This window comes from Alligator mississippiensis, chromosome 2 (genome assembly GCF_030867095.1).
Source record: "Alligator mississippiensis isolate rAllMis1 chromosome 2, rAllMis1, whole genome shotgun sequence".
In the NCBI taxonomy this organism is placed as follows: Eukaryota; Metazoa; Chordata; order Crocodylia; family Alligatoridae; genus Alligator; species Alligator mississippiensis.
Window position 1 is genome coordinate 178,991,600 of NC_081825.1, and position 24,178 is coordinate 179,015,777.

General features: G+C 46.4%; 1 protein-coding gene across 2 annotated transcripts in view; it reads left to right on the plus strand.

Annotated features, from left to right (window-relative positions):
* The first annotated feature begins 22,072 nt into the window (after window positions 1-22,072).
* The window catches only part of LOC102563693 (acyl-CoA 6-desaturase), a 39,523-nt gene continuing 37,417 nt past the window's right edge, over window positions 22,073-24,178 (plus strand). The window contains exon 1 of one of the 2 annotated variants that reach the window (XM_059722501.1): window positions 22,073-22,601. In XM_059722501.1, the coding sequence (XP_059578484.1) occupies window positions 22,395-22,601 (207 nt within the window). In that variant the 5' untranslated portion in view covers window positions 22,073-22,394. The remainder of the gene's footprint in view (window positions 22,602-24,178) is intronic. The other variant, XM_006274889.4, reaches the window with a different exon arrangement.

The following is a 24,178-nucleotide window of genomic DNA, read 5'->3' on the forward strand; positions in this document are numbered from 1 at the left end:
CCTGGAATGTCTCTGCCCCCTGCAGTTCCTTGCAGCGTCATGCAAACCTGGGAAATGGCCAGCAGGCCATAGGCCTTTGGCCATAAGGGGGGATTGTTAGAAAATATTGTTGGAAATTGCTGGAAAATTAATGTGACCTTTGTATGACCTTAGGTCAATGCTGGCTGATGCAACCTTGCACTAAGATTGCCACTAGTCTGTCAATCTAGGCGGGCAAGCAAGGTGATTGGGCCCAACCATGTGGGGTGAGCAAAGTCAAGCCATCTTGGTAATTTTCTGCTAAGTTTTGCGCATGCGTTACGAAGAAGCTTATGTAACCAAAGTTTATAAATATATGTGTTGAGTTGCAGTCGGGGTCTCTCTGCCCTTATGAGGACAGGGGACCTTCGGCTGAATAAACTGAAAAGACCACACCCTCATCTCCCGCTTATTGGAGTCTCAGCTGGGATATGAGCCCCGTTCGGGTTAAGAGAGTCTGCAGATGTTCCCTTACCAGATTGGGAGCCTGATCAGACAATTTCTCTCACAGTCCTCACCCCAGGGAGCTTCCAACAAACATACAAAACAACAGATTGATACATACTGACTGTTTGGAGAGTACAGGGAACTAATGAGCCAATAATAGGCAGCCTTAAAAGCCGTGTAATTGGCTCTGGTCCTAATACAATACATTTAAACTGTGGCTTAGGGATCAGTAAGGTTAATAAAGAAATTTTTAGGCAGCTTTGTGGACTTTGTATAGAACAAAAGCTACATGTGGAGTGGCTTAGCATACCTAAATCACTTTGTTAAGGCAAGTAGAATTTGCCAAGCCACATTCCAGATGGAAAGGAAGCAGAGAGGGGACCACCATTCCCAGAAGAAAATGCCTTTTCTTCCTCTGACTATTTTTCCAAAGGAGAACAGACCTCTTTTTTGGCCCTATATTTAGTTTTGAAATATCCACAAGGTGCAGTCTCATGCTGCCGTTTTGAAGGACTCTGATTTTTATCACAGCATTGGGCACGTCTATACATGTCTCTGACTATGCATTTGGTACTAGCACAGGGATGGGCAAAATGTGGCCTGTGGACCAGATGCAGCCCACCAGGCCATTCAATCTGGCCTGCAGGGCTCCTAAAAAATTTAGAAAATTAATATTTATCTGCCCCTGGCTGCCTGTCATGTGGCCCTCGATGGCTTGCCAAAACTCAGTAAGCGGCCCTCTGCCTAAAATAATTGCCTGCCCCTGTACTAGCAAGTACTAAATGACTGTGCAGTACCTCCTGATACTCCGCAGTCCTGGCAGTGCCGTTATTTTTAAATGCTACATCGCCATAGCATTGGCATCATGGTTTGTCCCTGCCTGCGCTACATCACCATAGCAGTGAGCTTCATTGCCATAGCTCATCACTATGACAATGTAATGTCTCGTGTAGGCATGCCCACTACAAATTATTTTTCTTTCTCTGTACTACAGAAAAATTCTTTGGCAGCCCAGATGAAGCAAAGATCCAATCCAGACAAGTAAAATGTACAATAGTTACTTCCTACACCCTAGGCAAAACAACTGCCTTGCATCTTAAATATTTCAGCTCCGTTTCTGGGTAACCCAATCTTCTGGTTAATGTGGTCCTAAATTCCCCATACCGTTAATACATAAATCCCTTCTTTACTATATTATCAACCATCAAGTCCATCCCGCTCCCTCTGCCACACTCCACACAATCAAGTAAATATTCCCCAAGAACCAGGAATTTACTCAAAATGTGAAAAAGATTCCATTATCATATTCATGCTAGAAAGGAAATACTACTACAGTCTAGTGCCCATTCAAATCCCTCAATTCAGAATCCAGTGTCCATTCTTACTCTTCATACTCATCAAATTCAGTAAGTCATTCCAGCCCCTTAACGTACCGTACCATTCATCCACCTCAGCCCCGAGGTCAGGGTCCTGTTCCAAGCCCTTCAGACCTTCCCTCCAGTACAGTTAAAAAGAAATAACCGATAGCCACTTCTCTCTGGGGCTGGTTTCTCAGGGATGGAATTATAAATATAATTTGATATCTTAGGGCATCTATACACGTGACAGAGTCCCGATGCGTGCGACTTAGTTTAACTGAGTCTGCTGGAGTTTGCTAATTAGTGTGCTCCAGCAGCATCAGCAACCGGGGGCATGGGGGAAGGGTCCCACCATGGCCAATTTCGCTGACTTGGGGGTTCCCCCATGGCCAAACATACTGACCAGTGAACGGCTGTGTTGCTCCCAAAAGTGGCTGCAGCATTTCCAGAAGTGGCTCCGGCCTACATCCAGCGCTCCCACTCCCCAGCCAGTGCTCACAGGGGGGGCACCGGTGCTCCCACCTGATCCCCCTGCCCATCACCTAAGTGGGGAGCACAGCCAGTCATGGGATGCACCGGCACTCTCAGGGGGTGCATGTGCACCCCCATCCACCCCTTACGTGTCGCCACTGATTCTCGTGTTTCAAAATGGCAGAGGGAGCACTTTAACTAAAGCTCATCGAACAAGCTGTAGTTAAAGCGCCCCCGACGCCATTTTGAAGCACGGGATGCTGAATAGCCGTGAGGCTGTGGGTGCTCTAATTAGAACGGCTCTGAGAGCCACTCTAACTAAAGTGCCCCCCACTAAAGTGTTCCTTCACAAACCAGGCCCCTAGTCTCTCTCTCTCACTCCCTCTGGCCTTCCTTACTGGCTCCCACGTCTGTACCTCTTCCGCCTGCAACCTCTTCTCAGCCTTTGTCCACCCTCCCCGTGCCACCTCCTCTTTGCACTCACTGCCCGCCCTCCCCACACAACACCTTTGCCCTCCAACTGCCACGGAACCTTCCAGCCCCCACATTCCGCCCGGCTCCCGACATCATCCAGAACAGCCCACCGCTGGTGTGAGCAGGAGGGAGGGGGCGTCTCAGCCCATTGCACACTCATGCCAGCTGCTCACATGCTACAGCATTTTACCTGGGTGTACTGAGCTGGGAAGAACAAGATTTGACAAAACCAGTAACCATGGCAACCCCCTTGTAAAATGCATGGTTTCCCCTTGTACAGTTCTGTGTAGCTGTTCTGCAGCTCTGCTCCTTACTCCCCAACACTAGAGGAAACATCAGCCAGTCTAGGTGTGGCTTTGGCCACATGCCTGCTGCCTAGGGTGGCCATCATAGAGGACAGTCCAGTTGTCCTCTGTCCTCTATTGATACAAAACCAGACGCCTTTGTGTCCTCTCTTCAAAAGAAAAACCAAGGACCTAACGGTGTCAGGTTTCGTAGCAATAGAGGACAGAGGACAGCGCAGAAGAAAACCGGAGTGCCCTCTATGATGGCCACCTTACTGCCAGCCCCTTGTGGAGAGCGTGCTCCGTGCTGTCCGGGGTAGCAATGGGGAATACTGAGGCTAAGTCCAGAAGTTACACTTGTTGCGGTGCAGAAAGGGCTCTAGGGGCCATAACCAAAGGGACCATCAGGGTCCATAGAGCTCTGTAAAAAATGATGGATCCTGCTCTAAAAAAACCCTGGATGGATGTGGTATCAGACTTCAGTGCTGTAAGTTAAAGTGCCATAACAAATGTCTGCACCCTATCCCCTCTCTACTCCTGGTAGACCACATGCCACCGGCATCCCGTGGAGCATTGTGGCACCCTGTTCACCCCCCCTCACAGGGTGTGCTCTAGCCTCGGCCACAGCTCGTCTCCTCTCTCCGAGCACTGGGCTGGTCCCACCCCCAGGCTGTCACTGACAACTCAGCAAAGCCCCTGTTTCCAACCCACTCCCCCCTTGCTCCACCTGGCCAGCTATGAGCCACTGTCTGGTATTATTGCTCAGTGTGCAGAGTCCATCTACCCCATCTGGGCATTTGTAAAGATCGTAGCTTCTGATTAAGTGCTGTGCTGATTAAGGACACCTCATTCACACAGGGAGCTGTCCAAGATGTTCATCTTGTACAGTGTTGTTTTGAAGCTTGGCCCATGCTTCTCCATCCAGGTCATGCCCAATGTGGGATTCATTTAGTGCTGGTATAAAATGCTGTAGGAATCGATTTCAGACTGGATTGCTCTGAACAATCATTTCATTTCCATTCACCCCACCTCTTATTTAAATTTAACGCAACACACAAAGCCACAGTACCTGGCCTGCTAGGCTCTACACGGGCCCAGAAACCTAGCCACATGGGAGCAGTTAGGGGCTGTCTTCTTATGTCACTTGGTCTAATGCCCAAGAGTGCAGGGAATGTGTGTGTGTGGAAGTTGTGCAGCCTGTTATGAGTCTCTGCACACTGTTAAGTATGAAGTCAAGCTCTTTCTTGTGAAAACTTCTGAGCCATACAAGAGCACAGTAATCTACTGAGGCATATTCCATTGCAAGTACGTTGCTTCTGAGCACTTTGAAGTCGACACTCCATGTCGTGCTGGCTTAACATCATAAGGCACATACCCATGCAGAAACTTTACTGCTGACCTTCTGAATGTGACGTTTATAAGTAAGGGAATGGTCTAACGTGACTCCTTGGTAAGCTGGAGTATGCTCATAGAGAAGGCTGCGGTTGCCTACTTTGATATTCAGCATGGTCTTGGCTTGATGATACCGATTTACTGATGTTCCTCCTTGATCTCGTGCCTCTCAAAAAAATCCCCCAACCCCCAAGCCACTGGGCAGGAATGAAGCTGAGGCACTGGGCTAGGTCCCCACTACTGTTACTAGGGGCTTATCAGTCTACATTATATTGAGTGGGGCCATAAATCTGGGGAATTGTCAACAGACTACCCCATCCCTCAAGCTCATGTTGCTTTCCTGAGAGAGGCCAGCATGTTACCTGGGTCCACTTGACAAAAACCCTAACCCAAACAGACCCCAACCTACACTGAAAGGTTTTTTTTGAGCCCCACAGCTGAGGTGAAGCTGCATGTCTTTGCTGGCAGTCCTCCAGGCACCATTTGGCAGAACAGCTATGAATGAGGCAAGGTGCAGCGGGAAATGGGAATTCTCCCTAGCAACCCTCCCTCCCCCCTTCTCTCCCTCTCCTCCAGGAGAACTGGAGAAGGCTCACGACTCTGGGCCATGACGCCTGGGCTTCCAAGCACTCCTGACTCCCACAGCAAGAAGATGTACCCCAGGCGTCCAGGTTTTCCTAACCGGAGGTAGCATGCAGGCACTCCACAGCGTGGTCAGTGCCACATTGTGAGCAGCTGTGCAGCTTCTGGTCCCCATCAGGGGAAAGGGTTTGGACATGAGACTCACCATAGGTCCCTCAGTGTCTCCCTTATCTGCAGACTGTACATTTGTGTGTGGGAGGCCCGGTCATGGAGCCTGAGATGTTGGATCCAGGATGGTTGGCCGGACACCTGTAGAGTACCAGAAACATGTGCATAGATGACACCGGCAACATGAGGACCAGAGGAGACCATCAATGTGGGGGGCTGGAATGGACAGGTTGGTAATTGCTTGCACCAGAAACAGGCTGCAAAGGTCCAAAAATGGGGTCTCTGGATGGCCAGTCACTATCTGAAGGAGGGTACACATGCTGGTATGGAACTAAATCACAGCACCAGGATAAGGAGTTTATGCATAGATTCAAAGACTGCTTGGGATACAGCCATGACACCCCTGAATGGCATCTGTGCCACCTCCCACAGTGTGACCATTGCCCTCACATGCTGGAGTGATGGGGTACTCTGCCACCCATGCCCCCCACCATGGAGAGCCCCACTCCAAGGACTGCTCCCTCGGGCAACATACCTGAGAATCCAACAGAGGGGAGGGTTTGGGTCAGCTATGGGGGAATACTCCAAACTGTGCATTGATTGGGGCAATGCAGGGCGGGGCAAGGGGGGCCTGGATCAGGAGATATGGCATATGGAAGCTGCTGGCCCATGGTTCAAAGATCCAGGAAAGCACCCACTGAGGCCCACTCTGGGAAGCAGCAGTTCAGGAAGGGAGCACCGTGGGTGGGGCCGTGCTCAAGACCCAATGCCAGAGCCACCATTTGGCTACCCATGTCCCAAAACTATTCCCCAAGTAACAGGGTGTCTATCTTAATACCCAGCTACATGCACACAAAACGTTTGGCAACTTCAACATTTAGTTAAACTGAGGGGTGGAAGTTTTGGGTGCAACCACAAGGTTTTGTATTTGGTAAATCCCCACAGATGCTCTTCCCCTCCTCTCCTCAACAGCATAAGCACCTGGTGCAGGCAGGATCTTTCCCCACTCTCTCAGTATTGACTGAGAAGAAGGTTCCAGGCTCCAGACTAAGCAACATTGCACTGTTTTTGTTTAGTAAACACACTAATAGTTTGGCAGTTTCAACTTTATATTAAAACAAGGCACAACTCTTCCTCATGCCACATCACCGCAAACTCCGATGTGTGCCCCTGGGGTGGGGGCTGGGGAGAGAGAAGGAAAGAGGGATGGTGCCTGAGCAGCCTGGGTTGTGGGCAGCAGTGCCTGTGATGTAGGGCCAGAGGAGCCTACAGAAGGGGACCCATGACCCAGTGCCAGGGCATGAGTACTCAAAGCCTTCAGACCCTACTCCTCCACAAAGGACTCCTGGTCCATGTGGGTAAGGAGGCAGTTGGCCGGGGCTTTGCAGACAGCCTGCCACGGTGCAGGGCTGGGGCCACACACATCGGTAGGGATCTTGCCCTCTCCCCCATGCCTGCACCACGTGTGCTCATAGTGCCAGGCCCAGTCCATAGTTGAAATGCTTCTTTCTGCAGTCCAGCTGCCCCCCATAGGGCCTCAAGAGCCAGAGCAAGAAGTAGTCTGGACCCCCAAAGAGAATCAGAGGGGCGATGACATTGCCGATGATAAAACCAGGGATCCCAGGGACATAGTGCCCACTCTCCGCCACCCTGGAGAACAGGAAGTTGCACAAGTGGCAGGCATCATCCTCACCAGCCACATGAAAGTCAATAGCCCAGTCATGCCTTAGATGACTGAGTTCTGTGCATGTGTTTATGCATGTCTGCATGCATTTGTGTGTCATAGTTTCATAGCTGGTAGGGTTGGAAGGGACCTGAGCAGATCATCAAGTCCGACCCCCTGCCATGGCAGGAAAGAATGCTGGGTTCAAACGACCCTGGCCAGGTGATTGTCTAGCCTCTTTTTGAAGACCCCCAGGGTAGGAGCAAGCACCCTTGGAAGTTGGTTCCAGATCCTAGCCGCCCTGACTGTGAAGTACTGCCCCCTGATATCTAGCCTGAATCTACTCTTGGTCACCTTATGGCTGTTGTTCCTTGTTACTCCCGGTAGTGCTTGGGGGAACAGGGACTCCCCCATAGCCTGATGGTCCCCCTTGGCCAGTTTGTAGACGGCCATCAGATCCCCTCTCAACCTTCTCTTGTGGAGGCTGAACAGGTTCAGGTCTTGTAGCCTCCACTCGTAGGGCCTGCCTTGTTGCCCCCGATCATGTGAGTGGCCCTACTCTGGACCCTCTTGATGCTGTCCACATCCCTTCTGAAATGCGGAGCCCAGAACTGGACACAGTACTCCAACTGCAGCCTGACCAGTGTCACATAGAGGGGGAGGATCACCTCCTTGGACCTGCTTGTGATGCATCTGTGGAGGCATGACAAGGTGCGGTTAGCCTTCCTGACTGCATCCCCACATTGGCAGCCCATGTTCATTTTGGAATCAATAATGACACCAAGATCCTTTTCTGCCTCTGTGCTGACTAGAAGGGAGTTCCCCAGCCTGTAAGTGTGCTGCTGGTTCTTCCTCCCTACGTGCAGTATCTTGCACTTGTCAGTATTGAATCCCATCATGTTCCCATCTGCCCATCCCAGTAACCTGTCTAGATCTAGTTGCAGCCTGTCCCTCTCCTCCAGCATGCCCACTTCTCCCCACATCTTAGTGTCATCCGTGAATTTGAACAAGGTGCTTTTCACCCCCTCGTCCAAGTTGCTGATGAAGTTGTTGAACAGTGCGGGTCTGAGGACCAAGCCCTGGGGTACCCCACTGCCCACATCTCTCAAGGTCAAAAAAGACCCATCCACCACCACTCTCTGGGTGCGGCCCTCCAGCCAATTTGCGACCCATCTGACCATGTAGGCATCGATGCCACAGTCACCTAATTTCTTAATGAGAATGGGGCGAGAGACAGTGTCGAAGGCCTTCCTGAAGTCCAGCAAGACTCCATCCACTGCGACACCTGCATCCAAGGATTTTGTGCCCTGGTCATAGAAGGCCATCAGGTTGGTCTGACAGGACCTGCCTTGAATGAACTCATATTGGTTGCCCCTAAGCATGATCTCCCCTGCTGGCCCCTTGCAGATGTGCTCCTGGATAATTTCTCATAGACCTTCCCCTGGACCAAGGTAATACTAATGGGCCTGTAGTTCCCTGGGTCCTCCTTCCTCCCTTTCTTGAAAATGGGGACCACATTGGCCCTTTTCCAGCCCTCTGGCACCTCACCAGAGCACCACAAGTGCTCGTAAAGCTATGCCAGGGGTCCCGCAATGACCTCTGCTAATTCCCTCAGCACTCTGGGGTGGAGATCATCAGGACCTGCTGATTTGAACATGTCTAGACCCACCAAAAGTTCCCTGACTATATCCTCACTGACCTGGGCCTGGCAGCGCCTCCCCTGGATCCTTTGGGGATCCCAGTGGGGGGGGATGCCCCAGTGCCTGCTCAAAAAGATAGAGGTGAAGAAATAGTTAAAGAGGTTAGCTTTGTTGCCTGGTGTGACCACCAGATTTCCCAGATGTTTGGGTTCCATCTGTGTGTGCATGTGTGTGAGAGTATCCAGGATGCCTGGGTTTTGTGGAGTGAGAGCATCCAGGTGGCTGACCATGATGTCGGCACCAGCCAATCAGGGGCAGCTCAGCGATTTGGCTCCACTTGGGAGTCTTCAGCAGCCCAGGGAGCCTGCGGGGCACACTGGGAGCCATGCAAGGGCACCCCTTACCCTGCTGTGCTTAGGTTGTGCAGGCAGGCTCTTAGCCTCTCTTCCACAGGGCATAATGTGGGTTCTGCTTCCTCCTGCCCTAGACAGAGATGCTCCGAATCATAGAATCACAGAAAATGAGGGTTGGAAGGGACCTCAAGAGGTCATCTAGTCCAACCCCCTGGTCAAAGCAGAACCATCCCCAACTAGATCATCCCAGCCAAATATTTGTCTAGCTGGGTTTTGAAAACCTCCAAGGATGGAGATTCCATCACCTCTCTGGGTAACCTGTTCCACTGTGTTACTACCCTCCTAGTGAGAAAACCTAAACTTCCCTTGCTGCAACTTGAGACCACTGCTCCTTGCTCTGTCATCTGCCAGCACTGAGAATAGTCTGGCTCCATCCTCTTTCAAAACCCACTTCAAGTGAAGCCTGCAATTAAGTCCCCTCTCAGGCTCCACTTCTCTAGACTAAATAACTTAGCTCCCTCAATTTTTCCTCATAAGTCATGTCCCCGAGCCCCTTCACCATCTTTGTTGCCCTCTGCTGGACTCTCTTCGATTTGTCCATATCCTTTCTGTAGTGGGGGGCCCAAAACTGAATGCAGTACTCCAGATGTGGACTCAGCAGTGCTGAATAGAAGGGAATAATCACTTCCCTTCACCCGCTGGCAACACACCTACCAATGCAGCCCAGTATGCCATTAGCCTTCTTGGTAACAAGGGCATGCTGCTGGATAATATTCAGCGTATTGTCCACTGTAACCCCCAGGTCCTTTTCTGCAGAGCTGCTGCCCAGACAGTCAGCCCCCAGCCTGTACTGGTGCATGGGATTGTTCCATCCTAAGTGCAGGACTTGCACTTGCCCTTGTTGAATCTCATGAGATTTTTTTTTGGACCAATCCTCCAATTTGGCCACTCTGAATCTTAGCCCTACCCTCCAGCATATCTACTACCCCCCAGCTTGGTGGCATCTGCAAACTTGCTGAGGGTGCACTCTATGCCATTTTCCAGATCATTGATGAAGACATTGAACAAAACCAGCCCCACAACCATCCCTTGGGGCACTCCACTTGATATCAGCTGCCAATTAGACATAGAGCTATTGATTACCACTCTCTGAGCCCAATGCTCCAGCCAGTTTTCTATCCACCTTACAGTCCATTTATCCACCCCATATTTCCTTAGCTTGCCTGGGAGAATGTTGTGGGAGACTGTATCAAACGCCTTGCTAAAATCAAGGTACACCACATCCACTGGTTTCCCCACATCCACAGAAACAGTCTTCTCATCATAGAAGGCAAGCAGTTTGGTCAGGCATGACTCGCCCTTGGTGAATCCATGCTGACTGTTCCTAATAACCTTTTACTCCTCAGAGTGCTTAATAATGGATTCCTTGAGGATCTGCTCCATGATTTTTCCAGGGACTGAGGAAAAAAATCTCAGAGTAAAGTTCAAAAGTTAGAGGGATTCCACTGTAGCCTGAGTGTGAAGAGCACACCATGACCCTAGCACCATACTTGGTGTTTTTCCTGGCACCCCCTTGCTTTAACTACCCCCTGCTTGTTCCCTTGAATAAGGTTATAGAAAGTTGAGTTAACTGCTGTTGATATTTCTCTCTCTCTTCTCATCTCTTGGCATATGCATTATACCAATTTAGACTCCTTTTGACTCAGTTGGCCACATACACATGTGACACATCAGCAAATGGGTGTCAGTATCAGACATTAAAAGTGAGTCTAAAAATCTAACAAAAGGCTGAGCAAGGTGTCACAAATGGTGTAATTATACAAAGTTGAAATCCCCAGAATAATCCTGGAATTTTTTTCTTCCTCAATCATTTTTTCCCATCTGGATTCATAGATTCATAAATTCATAGATATTAGGGGTTGGAAGGGATCTCACGAGATCATTAGGTCCAGACCCCCTGGATTTGGGCAAGAAAGACATCTGGGGTCAGATGACCCAAGCAAGGTACACATCCACTCATTTTTTTTAAGATCTGCAGGGTAAGTGATTGTACCACCTCTGGGGGAGTCTGTTCTACACCCTGCACACTCAAACCATAAAGAAATTTTTCCTTATGTCCAATCTGAAGTGATCTTCTAGCAGTTTGTGCCCATTGTTCTTGCCTTCCCCTTTGATGAACACATGCTCCCCCAGGCCCTGATGTACGTCCCTTATATACTTGCAGGCTGCCACCAAATCCCCTTTAAGTCTTCTCTTCTCCAGGCTAAACAGTCCTAAGTCTTTCATCCTCTCCTCATATGGCCTGCTCTCCAGACCTCTAATCATATCTGTGGCCCTCCTTTGGACTCTCTCAAGCTTCTCCACATCTTTCTTGAAGTGCGACACCTAGAATGGGATGTAATACTCCAGCTGCGGCCTCACCAAAGTCGAGTAGAGCAGGAGGATGACATCCTATGTCTTGCTTGAGATGCATTGGTAGATGCATACCAGTGTTTTATTCACTCTGCCAGCTACGGCATCGCATTGGTGGCTCATGTTCATTCTGTGATCTATCATGACTCCCAGGTCTTTTGCAGCTATGGTGCTGGCAAGTGTAGCACCACCACAGAGCCTGTAAGTGTGTTGCGGATTATTTCTCCTTGTTAAATGTCATCAAGTTTTGATCTGCTCACTTAACAAGCCAGTCCAGGTCAACCTTTATCCCCAGCCTGTCCTCTAGCATGACCACACTCCCCCATAATGTCGTGTCATCCACGAACTTTGCCAGGAAAAAAAATCAAATTAAATTTAAAAGGATAAAAAGAACAGTGTTGTACGGAAACATACCACAATGCTACCCTATAGACTTTAATAGAGAATGAAACTTTTCTAAAAAGGTGGAGCTCTATAAAAATTAATCCTATCAAAAGCTATAGTAAGGTTATAAAATTCTGTAGGAAAGATAAGAAACCAAACGGAAAGTGATATTTTCTATTCAGTTTTGTAGGATTTTTCCATCAGGTGCAACCACTCTTTCTCTCTTACACACACACACACACACACACACACACACACACACACACACACACACACACTACTATCTGTCCCTTTCAGTTTCTTCAGTTGTTTCTCTTCCTCTTCCTGTCTCCTTGATTTTTCTTTTCCTGTCTTTCTTTCTCAAAAAGCTGATTTTTCCCTTCCTTTCAGATCTGTGTCTTTCTCCTGCCCTTCGCTACATAGGACCTTTTGTGCAGTTAAATCTACACCATGCCTAGCTCTCAATGTGCAGCAATAAATGCAGCCTTTCACCCAGTTGGCTGCTAATACTGTCATCAGAACAAATAGGGTCAATTCATTTCCCCGCTCCTCCAACTCCTTTATGCTGGCTAAGCTCAATGAAGTCCAGAACAAGTGCCATGTCAAAGTCCTGACAGTATTAGAATGCTGAGTTGTATAATGGTAATTAATACTGTTTTTCTGGAATTTCCCTCCAAGTAGCTGGGCAACTTTCAGCTATTTCTGATTGAATTGTATAATCATCTCTGTAAATAAAGCATGACAAATTAAAAGGTATGTTTATGAGCACCTGTGCACTATATGTGCCAGCAAATGCTTTCCAAAGCCACCTGTTTTCTCATGAGTTTGTTTCAAAGGAGGTATGCTCATGCAGAAAAGCCGTGGAGCTAATATCAGCAAATTTGACCTGTTGGCTTTTGGGAGAGTACACACTTCATGAACTAAGGGATTGACTTTAAAAATACTTAGGTGTCTAACTTGCAAACATATTTGAGATCACTAGGAATGTCGAATGTGGGCCAGCGACCAGAGGGAGACAATGACCCATACCTTCCTAGCATGAGTTGCGAATAATCTAGATCTTTATCGCTACACTGCCAAACTAAATTCAATGTGTTCCACTCTGGTTTGTGGACACAGAAAACATGACTTTTGGATAGGACATTATCAGGCCAAAAATTCTCCAATCTGCATGCATAGTTGGTATGTACATTTACCCTCTCCCTCAAGCTCTGGCTGTATCACAGACTCCCCTCCTTTCCTTTCTGCTCCATCTTTCTGCTGAGAAAGCTCAAAGGAAAAGTTTAAAAATTCTGAAACATATAATTGGGTATACCTTTTCCCTCAGACTCATCCATTGCCTCTGCTGCCCTCCCCATCTTTTCCTTAAATCTCAGTGTATTTTCTGTTTAATCTCTCCTCATTGTCATTCACTATTTTTGAGTCCCTTCCTCTTACTTTCCTCCCTTCCCCATCACCCCACCCCACAATTCTTGCCCTGTTCTCTCCTTTTCATTTGGTTGGTCTCCATTCCAGTCCCCATACTTCAGTGTACATCAAACCCAGCAGAACAGACTTTCCAACTGGTCTGGGCCCAATTTCCACTGCCACCATTGTCCAAGATAAGGGCAGGACTGTGGGTAAAGAGTCTTTTAAAAAATCCTACCTGACTTCTTTGTCTATGCTAGCTCAAATTCCTAGGCTCCTGGGATCAGATCTGTCTCAGGGACATTTACCTCCTGGCATAGGATCAGGGTTTTCTACAGTACAAGGGAACACCGTTCTTCTCAGGCTCGATGGAACCCAGATAAAGGATCCCAAAAATGAGAACAAAGTGCTCACACTGACCCTGTAGACTACCTAAACGTCATGGCAAGGTTTAACTGCATGTATTAGCTTCATGTAAGTCTTGAACATGAACAAAATGTACTAATCCTGGAGGAATACCCTCATTTCCATTTTACTATGAACTTATAATTAAAAAAAAAGAAATAAACACAGTTTTCCTGCTGCTGTAAATTGTGATTATTCCTTCATGTGAAGACATATTAGTCTACATTTTTAAAATTGTGGGTAGTGCTCTGCCACCATTATGATGGGTAACATATAATAATCTTGATTAAACAAAGACATAATTAAACAGGACATAAAAAATTACATTTTAGAATATACTGAAACAACTCTCTTCTAGCCTATACTAGCTGGCATCCTATCCTCATGACCCCAAAAGGAGGATTCCATTTACTATGAGCATGAACATGTAAAACAGTTGCATTGGATCAGCTGATATGCAGAAAGTGCCCCTTACTTTTTATCTCAGTATAATTTTTTGTCTCTCCCAATACTTAGCAGGGCATAGCATTTACAAAAGCTGAGGCAAAGGAACTGCTCCCCTACTCCCAAGCACTTGGGCAGAAGAATGAAAAGCAAAAGGGATGATCCAGCTCTTATTAGCCTCATAAAACTACTCTAATGATATATCTGACAGTATCTATACACAATCCATCACACACCATCAGAGAAAAGGAAAAATGAAAAACCAAAACACGTCTTCTCATGTCCTCATCATAAATTACATGTTTTTTCCTTGTTGTAAACTACATGTTTTTTCTAATTGTGCACAAGCAATGGCCCTTTCTGTTGCAGCAGCAAGTTCCTCCTTCATACAGGTCTCACCAAGGAATCAGCAAACAGGCATGTGCTCCATAGTCTGCATGTAACCACTTTCACATATAGTCATGTCATTAGAGTAGCCCCGCTTGATCATTTTTGTTTTTGATCTTCCATTTTGTGTGCGCAGGCAATTCAGACATCATCATGTTGGCCAATCTAGATCTGCTCCTCTTGGAAAGTCCTCCTGGGGTTCCAGGTCCATTTCAGAGCAACATGTTTGCCCACAATCTTTCTTTCTATAACCTCAGTCACGCCCTGACAGCCACTGTGTCCAATGGCACAACACTGGTCACAAAACAGTTTTGCACTTTAAGCCATTTAGTTACTTCTGTGTGAGCATAGAGTGGATGCCTGGGGTCTTCCGCCTGCTGTGATCTTTCTTTTTGGCTCTCTACTTTTCTTCTGATATGAGATGGTGCAGTGCTAGTCAGTAGGGCTGTGCAAAATTTCACTGGCCGTTCCATTTCAACACTGTTTCAACTCATTTCGAGGTCAAAACAGCAAAATCAAAATGAAACAAAGGGCGTCGAACCAGCCTCGAAACAAAACGAGGCTAGCTGAAACATTTCGAAAGTTGAAACGTTTTGAACATAGCACTGGGGATGGGAAGTCAGTCCAGCTGGTCTGACTTCCCATCTCCAGCGCAAGACCCGGCAGGGGATAGCTGGGCTGACTTCCCATCCCCAGTGCTAGATCATGCCAGGGGCGGAGAGTCAGCCCAGCTAAGCCTACTCCCTGCCCCCAGCCCGATTTAACACCACGGACCATCTAGCGAAACATCGAAACAGAGTCGAAACAGCCTTACTGTTTCAATGAAGCAAAACAGAACAGCTGTTTCGAATCGAAATGAAATTCGATATGAAATGCTGTTCCATCGCAACCTCGAAACTCAAGGTGAAACAGAATGGTGCCGTTTCGCACAGCCCTACTAGCCAGTAAATACAGGCTATCCTTTGGTGTTGGCTTTAGACATCTTGTTATTTCACAACAGCTGTCATTTAGAACTGGGTCTACATGTGCTTTGAAGGTAAGTGTTTGGTCCAATGTAGCTTCCAAGTACACAGGATTTGGGTGATTAGTCAGTGGGAGTCCATCCCCGGTGATGTTTCTTACTTTTACGTTCGCAGTATATATACTTAACCTGACCTCCACCTCACTGTAGCTTTTTGTCTGGCAAGACCTCCATACTGAGCTAAATAGAGCAGGCTGTTTCTAGGAAAATGCTCCTTTCATTCCTGACTCAAACTGTCCCATGCAGTAAGAAAGACCAGTTATACACTGAATCCCTTGAGTAACAATAAGATCAGAAAGAAAATGGAAGCATCATCACTAAAATTATAACATTTCAGTTAATACTTCAGTTTTAAATAACCAGCGATCATTTTAAAGCATTGAACAGGCAAGCACACAGTCTACATGGGTCCTTAAGATTTTAACACAAGACCTTGTCCTTTTCAAAGCTCTGAAGGTATTTTCCCAGATTCTCTCGTTTAGTTTCTCACCACTGGTACAAAGTATTGTAGCACTCAGGAAACTAGCCAGGAAAAGATTGCCACAGTAAGGGGATCCTCTCAGTGCAGAACTAATGTAGCTGCTTCTATGTCACAGTCCATCCGTGTAACTTGTATAGTGATTACAACTGTGAGGAAAGAGATACAACAAGAATTTCCTTGAATCCTATAGAATTTCAGTTACCCTATCAGTTTCTTGGGGCAACAAGTAGCAGGCTCATGCTAGCGGCCCCTTCATGCTGCTCTAAATTACAAATGAGGACTAGACTAGGGTACATCAAGCCAAGGATAGCAGGGACTGCAAAAGTTGGGAACTGTCACCTACCATTGAAAATTAGGGTCAATATTTCATACCTATCATTTAGGGGTAGATCCAGGGGGTGCACTGGTGCACTTGCACCCCCTCCCCCTTTTATTCATGGTCCACCCAAGTTTAAAACCAACTGCCTGGCAGTGGCAGCAGCATTTCTAGTTAGGCAGTGCTGAAGGACTTCATGGCTCATTGTAATCTACTTGATCCCTTCTAAACACTTCATTGCACAGGCATTAATGACTCGCTTCTTTTTGATGGTCTTGAAATTCCACCAGTCAAGCTATCCTTTTTTCTGCAATTCTGACATGTTAGCTGCTTCTGGTAATGAAACTCCTATTTCACAGCCATACAGATTGTTTTTAATAAATTCCAATGAAGTTATATTTGTTTTTCCTTCAATCTTAAACTGAATAATACAGCCCTAGGCCTCTAGCATATTCATAAAGCTTCTAGCCTATTTTTAACTGGAGAAAAATGTGTTGTTTTATATGTGATGAAGCACCTCACCATCTGCACCCCAGCCCGCTTTGCAAAATTTTAGATCCATCCATATTAACATCATCAGGGCTCACTTCTTCAGTGTTCAGGATACATGTTCAGCTACTGAGTGCTCATCACCACAAGTAAATTTATTTGATAGTTTTTATCAGGACAGTTCCTGCAACCATTGTTGCTGGAATCCTTATATTTGGTCATGTGAAGGAATAAACACTTGCACCTTTGATCTACTGTCTGTGAAATGTGTCTGAGCTAAAAGAAAAGCTTGATGTGCATTTGAGATAAAAGATATTTTGGATACTAGTTTATTGCAGAGCAGATCCAGCCAGTGTCCTTAAACATTGCTAATGTAGAAAATAATAATAGGCTAACTTAGATTTCATAGACATAAGGGCTGGAAGGGACCTCGGAAGATCATCGAGTCCAGCCCCCTGCCCCAGGGGCAGGAGGTCAGCTGGGGTCACAGGATCCCTGCTAGATAAACATCCAATTAACTCTTAAAGGAATCCAGAGTAGGTGCTTGCACCACCTCTGGTGGCAGTCTGTTCCAGGTCTTGGGGGCTCGGACTGTAAAGAAGTTCTTCCTTATGTCCGATAATTAACCAAGAAATTTTGTATTTGATAATGTTTTCTGTCAATCAATGTTTTTGTAATGTCTCATCAGTTAGTGGTTCTGATTTTATGTATTTTGTGCCCCGGTGGACTGTTGAGTCTATCCAAGCTAAACGATGGCTATGTGTATGAGAGAACATGCTACCCTTTCAGGGGTTTCTCTGGGCCCTGCTACATGTACAAATTAAAGCTAAGACACAAACCAGCTATATAGTTGTTACACATTTTCAAGCACTAACTTTGTAGCTGGTTGGCTCTTTTTACAGATGAATAGTCACTTTTATGGTGAAATAATTACTTTGCATGTGTGATGTAAATTTACTCTGTGATTAACCAGTTACTTAATTGTGTGATAATTACTTTGCACTTGGGGCCAGTCTGACTTGTATATGTGGCTGGTCTAAATTTATTGCATGATTAACCAGTAAATTGCATAATATATGTAACACAAAAAATAATGAAATATTTTCAACTTTGAGGTCTAGTACCATGGTGCCTGTAATATTAGGATATGATACATAATGGGCACATCTACACATTGCCCTACAGTGATGTTGTTCCTGCACCATGCTTTAGTACTTCCTTTTGGAAGTACTAAAGCATGGCACAGGAACCACCTGTACTATGCCATGCATGCAGTGCACAGCTAGTTTTAGCCACTGCTTCACCACAGTGGTGTGCTAAAACAGGGAAGTGTGCTGTTATGGCAAAGTAGCTGCTGGTCACATGTAGACTCACATGATCGCTTTGTTGCCATAGCATGTCAGATGGCAATGTAGCACATCATTATGGTGACAAGGGGTGACATGTTAGATGCACCTCATGTTTGCTTATCAGAAACTGAAGAATACTATCATAAAGGAACAGACCCCATTGCTTCCTCCTTTTACCCAAATCTGGTACCATCCTGCTCTTTCTGGCATTATTCAGAATTTTGCCATAGATTCCCAGAGGAGCAGAACCAGTACTGGTGCAAGGCTGAGGCAAGCAGGGTAACTGCTCAGGGCGCAGAAGCAAATGGGCGCCAACAGGCACTGTCCAGCCAGGGTGAGTCGCAGGATGGAGCTGCAAGAGGCCCATTTGGCAGGGCACAGGGATGGGAGGAAAGCACCTGCCACTGCTGCATGCACTCCTGGGCAAGCATGGGGAAGCGTGTGCCCCCTGGATCTGTGCATGGGGTGAGGGCAGGCTGCTGCTGTAGGCTTTGCCCTGGATGCCAAACTTCATTGCTATGGCACTGAGCAGAACTGAGATCATAATATGCAAATGGATCACTACAGGTTGGCTACAGGAAAGCTGACAGCTATTGTACACTTCAAAATCATTCAGGCAGGAATATCATCCAAGACAGATAAGGAACTATTCAATTGCATTTGTCTTCAGGCACTTGTATCAGTGTTGTTATGTTACGCTGTTTTAAGATTTATAAAACATCTGAACCGATTATTGAGAAACCATTCTTTGTATCACCATGCAGAATGCCAAGAGCGATTCTCCACTTGCAGAAACATAAGGTCTATGTTGTTCAATGTCCAGGAATAGGTAGCCAAGAGTCTGGTGTTCTAATAAATTTGTTACAAGGAACATTAAAAGGAATGACCACTTGGATACATTGGACAACTGACATATACCAGTAAGAAAACAGAAAATGTCCCATGCTAAAGAGGGAACCAAACAATATGAAACAAGTAAAATTCAGTGGACGCCTAGATACTAAAAATAAAAATGCCCCATCAAGTACCGCAGTTTGGGAATTAAAGTGAGGCAATCTTGGCTCTGGGATACCCTACAGAATTAGTGGCATATTCTTGAACAGAATCAGGGTTGACAGTATAGGTAGATCACATAGGCAGCTAAAACCCTGCACTTTCACAGGTGGTCACCATGGCTCCCTTATGTGCCCAGGACCTAAGCTCAGGAAAAACTATGGTGGAGGCTGGTTAAGGACTGATTCTATCACCCACGCTGATGCCAAGACACCACCTACTAGCTGGGGAAGGGTTATTTAAAACCATCCCTTTTCACCAGGATTTGGGTCCAGAAACGCCCACATCAGTACTACTCTGGTGTTGCTACTGTCCTGTACCAGCCAGCGGAGCTTCTGAGGGGTAGGAAGTGCCTAATATGGGTGGTGGGAAATTGAGTGGTAGCCCTGGGAAGCACAGTCTCAATTCCATATTACTTGGGGAAGCTGTGTGATAGCAAGCATATGCTAAGCAAAGAGCACTGCCAACTGCATACAATGAGACAGAGGTAGCCATTGTTGCACAATGCACATGCCAGGACAGTAACCATTTTATCTCAGTGTCTTAACAAGGGAAGATTGGCTATCCCAGCAGAACTCTGTGTAATGTCTGTAACTAGATTAACAAAGGATGTTGCAGGGCAGAACTGGTGTTCATTGCTAGAGCTGCATGGGCGATCTATGATGGGTGTAGGAAGGAGCCATATGGCAATTCAAAAGCAAGGGGAAATAAAATATAGATTTAGAAGTATAAATAGAATAGGAGAAGGTGCTGCCGCCTATGGAGGTTGGGACATATGAAGGAGATGGGAGGAGAAGGAGGATTGGAACAACTGAGATGGGACAGGTTACAATTCATGTGCATTCAAAACTATGCAGAAAGGGTCCTGGCCTGGTTAGGATGAAGGTGCAGTGACATATCAGGGTTAATCCTTATTCAGAGGAATAAAAACAAAATGTAGAGTTTGTGAGTTGTGAGTTTGGGGCTGCCATGGTCAGGATTAAATTGCCCCATAAGGCTGTCATCAATATCTTGGTGCATCTGGAAGATATTGTGCCATTCTTTTTGCCTCCAACTTGAAAACTCCTCCTTCAACCTCAAAACAAGGATCAGTCTACTATGTCATGACCTAGAGCAAGAGAAAGAATGAATGGAATAATCTAATGAGATAATGAAATGAACAATTAAAATACTGCCCTGAAGCAGAGGGGCTGTTGGTTGTAGCTCTGTTGATCTAAAGACATAGGCAGACAAGGTTCTTTGGATAGATGTGATATTGTTTATTAGACCAACTACATAGTTGGAAAAATAGTTCTTTGCAAGCTTTCAAGCATAAACACTCTTCTTCAGGAAGGAGAGATTTGCATTATGACTGAAATTAGCATGATTTGCTCTATTTTTGTTATGCTGAATTACCGCCATGATCACTAACATGCCTTGCAGTTTCTTTCATTGCTGGAGGTTTTCTTTAGGTATATTTTTATCTTCTCGAGTAGCAACCCTGGCTTAGAAATTTCTGCTTCAGGGCAGATGTGCTGTGTTTTATTAGACCAACTAAATAGCTGGAAAAATTGTTTTTAATTAGTTTCATTATCTACATAATACAATTCTGCCTATGTCCTTAGACCAACACAACTACACCAACAACCTCCCTGCTTCAGGGCAGTGCTTTTATGTTGGTTTCATTATCTCATTAAACTATTCCATTCATTCTTTTGTACCCAAAAGATTGCAAAGAAAATTTTTTCCAACTATTTAGTTGGTCTAATAAAAGATAGCACATCTGCCCTGAAGTAGAAACTTTTAAGCCAGGACTGTTACTTAAGAAGAAAAAAATATATACCCAAAGAAAAACTCCAGCAATGAAGGAAACTGCAAGGAATTTTAGTGATCATCAGGGATCCTGGTTTTCTCTGCTGGATGCACACCTTCCTGGGGTTATATGACCCCAGCAGTTTTTCCTACCCAGAGCAGGGGTGGCTAGAACCCATGATCTCACAAGGTCCCTTCCAGCCCTAAACTTCCATGAATCTGTGTGAATCTGTGTAAATCCCCAATTTTCAGATTAAAAAAAGTAACCCAAAATCCACATTTTTCCATGATCAAAATGAAACACCACTAACACATACGTATACGCATTGGATTTTTTGACCTTGCCCCTGAGCCCCTCTCCTGCAGTTATTTCAGCAATCAGGGCATGGGGCTGAGAAGAGTGTTGGGAATTCAAAAAAAGTAACCCTAAATCCACATTTTTCCATGATTCAAATGCAACACCACTCATATATATAGTGGTGTTTCATTTGAATCATGGAAAAATGTGGATTTGGGGTTACCACTATAAAAAAGTAACCCCAAACTCACATTTTCCCATGACTCAAATGCAACACCACAAAAAAATCCCCAATTTTCAGTTTCAAAGAAGTAACCCCAAATCCACATTTTTCCATGATTCAAATGCAATACTCATATACATAGTGGTGTTTCATCTTAATCCTGGAAAAATGTGGATTTGGGGTTACTTTTTAATAGTGCTGTTGCATTTGAATCATAGAAAAATGTGGATTCGGGGGGGGGGGGGTACACCAAAAATGAGGTGTTTTTTGGTTTTAATCAGAGCAAGGCAGGATCCCTGGTGATCACAGCCATAACTCAACACGACAAAAATAGAGCACATGATGCTAATTTCAGTCATAATACAAATCTCTCCTTCCTACAGGGAGACTAATTAGGTGGCAGGACTGAAATGTCTTTTTTTTTTTTTTTTTTTTTTACAATTCGAGCCCAAATGCACAAAGCAGCAGAAAGAGAGAGAGGAGCACAAGACAGTAACCCCCCCCCCCCCCCTTTTTTTTTTTTTTTTTTTTTTGCTACCCTGAATAATTCCCAAATGCCCCCTCCCGCTGCCCCTCTGGCCCCAGGCCCAATGGGATACAATGTCAAGGCTTCTTTAGGCTCTGCTGGACTCCAGCCTGCTTCCCTTCGAAAGATCAGCCCGGGCCAATGGGAGAGCACAGCGCTGCTGGGGGAGAGCCGGGATTGGCGCAGGAGCTCTGCTGATCACTGTGGAAACCCCATCAGTAATGAATGGAGGAGGATGCTGAGCAGGGGGGATGGGAGGCTGAGGTCCCCCCCGGGCAGGGCTGCAGGAGAGGGGAAAGTCCGCCAGTTCAGGGAAGAGCCGCCTAGAGGGCACTTCCGAGCAGGCAGCGCGGCGGGGAGGCTGCCCCGCCGGCTGGGAGGGAGAGGGGAGCAGAGACAAAGGGGAGGAGGGAGGAACGACATGAGAGAAGAAAAAGGGAGAGAACCGGGGATCAGCTGAACTCACCCAGGAAGGAAACCCGCCTCCTTTACAGGCCAGAGAGGGGGTGCAGCCAGGGACCGGGCAGTGTCTGCTTCTGGCCAAGGCAAGGCTGGCCCATGGGGAAAGGAGGGGAGAAAGGCGAGGAGACCGGGGAGCATGAGGCACAGATCCTTTTCTACAGCTGGGAGGAGATCCAGAAGCACAACCTGAAGACAGACAAGTGGCTGGTGATCGACAGGAAGGTCTACAACATCACCAACTGGGTGAGGAGGCACCCTGGGGGCCACCGCGTGATCAGCCACTATGCTGGAGAGGATGCCACGGTAAGGACAGCTGCGCTGAGCTCTCCCCACCAGAGTCACTGACGGCTGGGGTCCCCGCAGGGATTTACTCTTTGTGCTGCTGCCTCTCTGTCTCCCTGCCTGACACCTGCTCTACTTACAACTGATCTCTTTGGGAGCTTTAGCTCCAGGGTGCAAAAAAAAAACTGGAGGGGGAAAGGGCAAAGGGGGGGGGGGATGTTGGTGTAAATTGGCATATAGCACTCCTGAATCCAAGCGATCTATGTATATAGCTCTTTTGAATCCAGTGAGCTATGGTAATTGACAGGAGCTGACCACCCTGCTCTGGAGATTTGCTCTTCAAAGATTGCCAGGAACATTTGTTTCCCACTTTGTTTCTTGTTTGTAAGATGCTGCTAGTTGTTTCAGTGTTATGATCAAGGATCTCTCCTGGTTGAAATGGGTTGCTATAATCCAAAGAGGCTTTTGTGCGGATGGCAAGCTGCAGAGGTGGAACAGCAGGAGCTGTTTCGTAGTTCCCCAGGAGGGAATTCTTTAGAGCTTTCTACCACAGGTTTGGGAGAAAAGTATCCATTTCTCCCTTTGCTGCTGCCACCAGGCAGAGCTGCTTCTTGCAGTTAACAGTTGGTTTCCTCTGTACCATCTCACATTTCAGTCCCTCTCTGAAAAATGAGCACTAAAAGGAGCACATCTACTATCCCTCTGTTGGCTGTAGTCTGGGTTTTCCCAAGCCACTGTCTCCAAAATTGCGGTCAGAGCATGTGCTCACAGGAGGGCATCACCCCACCCTTAATAATAATTATGCTGCACTGTAGCTCTTCAGAGAGTATGTACGCCAGTGATGACAAGGAGCAAGAAAGGACAACCATTCATTGACCATGATTTGTGAGCTCCTCTGCAGAAAGGAATGGTAGATGTGACAGAATTAGCATGAATCACTAACACCTGGCTATCCACCAATCTGTACTTGCTGCCAGTCACTGGCTCTGAGGTTATTACTGGTTATTTTCCTTAAAATACTGTGATGTGCCTTGCTGCGTTATCTCCTTCCATCACAACCTCTGAGGGGAATAAATGGTCCAAATTCTCCTTGCAGGTGCATCAGTGCACACCCACCAAAATCAGAGGGGCTGCACATGTGTAAAAGATAGGAGAATTTGGTTCAAATACCTGCAGCTGTAAATCCAAGTGCAATTGGCCTTCTTGTCACTCTGAGAGAGAGATCTTGATGTGCATTTGTGGTTCCATCACTGGGCTGTTTCTCCCCCACTACAACCCATTCCACAGTTTTCAGAGAAACAAGCACAGAAGGAGAGAGAATGATTTGAACGTAGCCCAAGATTTAGGTCCCCTTTCTCCTAAGCTGTGTTGGTCAAAGGGACTTGACGAAGCATTTGCTTTACAACTTTCCTATTTTGAAAGAAATCTATGATTACAAAATAACCTCATTCAGGTGGAAAATGATGCCAAGACAAATTACAGCATTTTGTTTTGTACTCCAGGAAATTGTGGTCCAGTGGGAACGTGGAAGAAGTAGCAACAGTGCTCCTCCCCTTCCCCTATCCTGCAAAAAAGCCCCATAAGTCTGAAATGCAAAT